Genomic DNA, 5,161 nt, shown 5'->3' on the forward strand with positions numbered 1-5,161 from the left:
ACTCATCACTTTCTAATAGTTCACAAGCTTAATGTGAGGAGCATTTGGTCATCTCCTTCATAATGATGCAAATCTCAAAGTCTTGTCCACTTTGGTGGAATCTAGGCTAGTTCCCTTTTCTTGATGTTGTCATTACTAGATCTCCCTATGGAATCACATTTGGTTCTTTTAAGAGTTGTATCTATCTTTCCATTGTCATTATTGTGGCCATCTAGAAAATATGAAGCATATGTATTCCATTTTTGACCATGAGCAAATGCTACTTTGTAGTAAATTTATAAATTTTCAAACTATTCATACCTAAGCCCTTCTTGTAAAAAATATTAATATTTGGTTGACTATTATAGAATTTTGGGAAAATACACTCAATTTTGGTATAGTTTTATGTGTAGATACTTTTCTCAATTAGAAAAGATAAAAATTCTTACCTTTTTAACTATTTTAGTTGTGGATAGATGATTTTCATGTATGCTAAAGCTAGTTCATATTCTAAAGTTATATTATATATCTAAGTTAAATCCAACAAAATTTATCTTAAGGTTTCCCATTTGTGAGATTAAATTGAGCAATAGAATAACACCCCATTATCTAATTGATATTTTTGTCATCCCTTTCTCAACAAAGATGCTTATATAAATAAGGGTGTGCTTCTTTGCCATGTCAACATCAATGTACTTATATTCGTAGCTCTAAGAATGGTTACCATGGATTCCACATGGTTTTTCATATCCATGAAATCATTGATGGGCTCTACCACCACATGGGCATCTGTTTGTTTCTTAGTGTGGCTATGTTGGTTAGTCAAATTATGAAAAGTTTCCCAACTAGATGCTACTACTATTTAGCAAGATGATCATAAAGATTGGAATAGCTTCATCGCAAGTTGGAAGCCCATTAGTACTTTTAGTTGTTTGGGGTCCTTTGTGTATAATTGAGATTTCTTTTTCCTTTTGTTAATATATTTTTAATAGTTTAATTGTTTGATTGTTCTTGTCCTAAATGATTATGACTTTGGCATAATTTTATGGAAGTGTGATTCTATTCCACCCATATTTTATGTGAATCATGTATCATATTTTAATTATTACAATATTAAAAATAAAATACTATTTTTCTTTTTCTTTTTTAATATAAAAATATAACTCTTTTCATTATTATAAATAAATAAAAAGAAAGATATAAAAATTAAAGTGTCTTGTCAACTAAAAATAAATTTGTGTATATATATATAAAATTAAATAATTGAAAACTAAATTAGATGTATTTGGATGCATAAATTAGGGGCATAAGATTGGTATATTTTTATTTTAACGCATATTAAAAATACAACTTATTAATATACATCTTAAACCAAAAAAAAAATTCTAACTCGTCCGTCAAACTCAATGGCAGCAAGAAATAGTCGTGATGTTGTGATGTCTGATCTCTCTTTCTACCCTCTTTCTCCTATCTTTCCTTAGTCTTGAACAACTTTTCTTGTTGTTAACTTCGTCTTGATGTTCCGCGTTCGAAACCTTAACGCGGAAAGAGTTGGGAAATCAGCGTCTTTTAAATCCGCGTCTTTACTAAGATCACATTGCGCCTGCCCTTAGTAACAACGAAACTGCACTTACTATATCGAGTTTTACAAGTAAAAGAGGCCAAATTAGCATTCTTCATTGCGGAGTACCGTCCCCTTTGTTGTCCTGTCTGATCTCTCTTTCTGCGCACTTTCTCCTACTACTTTCTTTAGTCTTCAACGGAGTTATTACCTTAGATTTAATGTTCCCTTGCTTCTCATTTTGCCTTCTTCCTCCTTTCAGTTCTATAGCATCAATATGGCAGCACTTCAGATAGATCTGACTGTTCTCCAACCCCACACTCTGCGTCTAAGCCGCTTCCTCTTCTTTGTCGCAATTTCATTATCATGCTTAGCCTTTCATTGTAATGGAGTGTGTGAGGTTTTCAGCTGTGGGAATTACAGTATGGATTTTCCATTTGGAAAGTTGGGCAGCGGCTGCGGTGACCCTAAGCTTCAGGTGGAGTGTGATAATACAACTCAGAAGCCTCTAATTAATATTGGGGGCTACCAATACTACATACTGGAGTCCCGCAGTTACTCCCCAAATACTTACCCTAGCATGAGGATATTATACAAGAAATTTGAGCAAGATGAATGCGCTTTATCAGAGAGTGTCTATGATCAGTTCTGGAGTGCCGAACAGTTCCATATTGTAGGAGGATACACAAATTTGACACTATGGAAAACATGCAATACTGGTGATGGGTATGGTGCGATTCCAGGATTGAGCAATTTAACGTGTAATGAACATCAATACTTTACTGGCAGTCCTTTAGACTTGAGTCAGTACTGTACATCAGACTTTAGGATTACCTTGAATAGAACAGTGTGGGCATCGGGAAAATATCTCCTGTCTCAGATGATTGACCAAGGGATCACTATAGAATGGCTTGCAAGCGGAGATTGTAAGCATTGCGAGACAGATTCCAGAAACTGCACTCATCTCATAAGCTCATCTTTCTGCTACTGCGATGCTATGTCCTATTCACAATGCTCCAGTGGTAAGGCTTCTAATCCAGTTTCTTTATATCGAATTATAGGAGATAATATGCAAACTCTAAATGTAGAGATGTTAAATTTACTCATTCTTAATAATCGCCTTGATTTCTTAGTTGTAGGTAATTCCAAGACTCCCGTTATTCTAGGTGAGTGCCGTTATCTCTAACCTAAATCTTCATATCTCACTGATGTCAGTATCAATCATACGTCTGAGATCCAAAACCCTCTATCTGATTTCAGGAGCGGCCATTGGAGGCGGTGTTTTATTCGTAGCTGCGATACTGATTGTCGTTTTTTGTCGCAAGAGATCATCGGCCGCTAAGGAGCTCCAGCTTCGCATGGCCATGGAACCTTCTCTTACGAAAGTGGAGCAATTCCTTGATGATTATGCTCATGAAATGCCCACCAGATATTCTTTTTCTCAGCTGAAGAAGATCACCAACAACTTCGCTGATAAATTGGGGGAAGGAGGTTTCGGTGTGGTTTATAAAGGAAAACTTCCCCGTGGCAATTTGGTTGCTGTCAAAATTCTGGATCAGTCAAGACACATTGAAATTCAGTTTATGAATGAAGTTGCAACCATTGGAAGGATCCATCATGTTCATCTGGTTCGCCTGATGGGATATTGTTTTGATGGATTTAGAAGCGCGCTCATATATGAGTACATGGTGAATGGGTCTCTGGAGAAGTTCATATTTGTCGGAGAAAAGAAAGGAAGAATTCTAAACGGAGAAGAGCTTTATTCAATTGCTTTGGGTACTGCCCGCGGAATTGCATATCTACACCAAGATTGTCAGCGGCGTATAATTCATTTTGATATTAAACCCCACAACATATTACTGGATGAAGATTTCACACCAAAAGTAGCTGATTTTGGTCTGGCTAAACTCTGTGGGAAGAAAGAGGACCATATATCAATGACAGCCGCAAGAGGAACACCAGGATATGCTGCTCCGGAGGTTTGGAATAGAAATTTGGGACCTGTTACGGGCAAATCAGACGTTTACAGTTTTGGAATGGTATTATTGGAGATTGTTGGAGGAAGGAAGAATATTGAATTACAAGCAGACCGATCCAGTCAGTTGTATCTTCCAGAGTGGGTATTCAAGTTGATGCAGAATGGGCAGCTGGAGATGATGTTGAGAGGAAGAGGAAAGGAAGAAATAAAATGGGAAGATGAAGAAAAGGCGAGAAGACTGGCCAAAGTAGGACTATGGTGCATTCAGTACAACTCCAGAGATCGACCAAGCATGAGCAGAGTGGTTCAAATGTTGGAAGGAAATGGTCATGATGTGAGCAATCCTCCCCTGCCTTTCAACTCAGCCCCTGCGTCTCAAGCAGTTTTACCATTTTCTAGCGAAGAATTTTCTTCCACGGTGTAAAACTGCCCTTCAGTTATGCATTGACTTTAGAAGTCTCTGTAATGATTATTAAAATATAGTAAAAAAAGTAGAGAAAAGATTGTATATGCAACAACATGAAAGGATGAAGAAGGATTAATAGAAATTTGATGTATTTCTACTTTATGTGCAAAGATTGTAAAAATTGTTTTAAAGAAAAAACAGAACATTTTGAAAAAAAAAAATAGAGTTTGAAAAACAGAGTAGTCTTAAAACATGAAATTGAAACGAAATCTATATGAATGTGCACCCCTCAATGCCAAAAATAAACAGATTATATTAGGGTTGCATGCCCTATTGGATAGTTAATATAACAGCACCTTTAAAAAATTTCAATCATTTTGACTGTTGCTGGTTTAGTTACAAAAAAAATTCTGAAATAGGTGACAGAGCGCGTATTGACCGCGTAAGCGCTCAGCTTTTTTTTGAATGGTATTACTGAATACAACCGGAAGGATGAAGAACATTGAGTTGCAGGTGAGTTGTTCGATTCAATTGTATTTTCCTGAATGGGCGTTCAAAATGATAGAGAGTGGGGAGTTGGAAAAGAGGTTGAGAGAAAAAGGTATAAGATGCGACATGGAAGTGGAAGATGAAGAGAAGGTGAGGAGAATGGCGAAATTAGGACATGAGCAGAGTCGTACAAATGGTGGAAGGAAACGGTGATGATGTAAGCAATCCTCCATTACTTTTCAACTCCTCCCTACCGCGTGAAGCACCATTGTCATCTTCCTCCGAAGAATCTTCATCCATGTTATAGAGTCCCGGAGAAGACTTCTAATCTATCCATCCATCCATCTAGAAATGAGATGATGCAAGGAGCCATCCTCATTCCACGTAAGTAACTCATCCCCATCCCTGTTCTCGAACAACCTTAAGAGAGCCAATGTTCGAGTATTGCTATTTTATAACTCTTTTCCTCTTAGGAGATGATACAAGGAGGCATACTCTAATCGAGTAAAAAATTGTATGTATATTTTTAATTTTCCAATGTTTTATTTTAGATTATTGGAATTTGTCAACTTTGATTCGGTTGCACATGGTGATAGTATAAGGTCTATTAATATTCAGAATTTTTTAATTGATAATATTTAATAGATGAATAATTTATTAATATTATTATTTTAATAATAATAATATTGAGATTGTTTAGTGGTTCCATTATAGTTTTATATTTGATTTTTAGCATAAAATTTTATCT

The 5,161-nt window shown here is 36.0% G+C and overlaps 1 protein-coding gene across 3 annotated transcripts; it reads left to right on the forward strand.

The window, feature by feature from the left end:
• The first annotated feature begins 1,608 nt into the window (after nt 1-1,608).
• On the forward strand, nt 1,609-4,086 carry LOC131039175 (rust resistance kinase Lr10). Of its 3 annotated transcripts, none has more exons than XM_059216447.1 (3): nt 1,609-2,562; nt 2,674-2,706; nt 2,801-4,086. In XM_059216447.1, the coding sequence occupies exons 1-3, from the start codon at nt 1,818-1,820 to the stop codon at nt 3,940-3,942; spliced, it is 1,920 nt and encodes a 639-aa protein (XP_059072430.1). In that variant the 5' UTR covers nt 1,609-1,817; the 3' UTR covers nt 3,943-4,086. The 3 variants fall into 3 exon arrangements, with proteins under 3 accessions (XP_059072430.1, XP_059072431.1, XP_059072432.1); XM_059216448.1 differs by having other exon boundaries at nt 2,680-2,706; XM_059216449.1 differs by lacking the exon at nt 2,674-2,706.
• Nucleotides 4,087-5,161: the final 1,075 nt, after the last annotated feature.

This window comes from Cryptomeria japonica, chromosome 2, assembly GCF_030272615.1.
Source record: "Cryptomeria japonica chromosome 2, Sugi_1.0, whole genome shotgun sequence".
NCBI classification, from domain to species: Eukaryota; Viridiplantae; Streptophyta; class Pinopsida; order Cupressales; family Cupressaceae; genus Cryptomeria; species Cryptomeria japonica.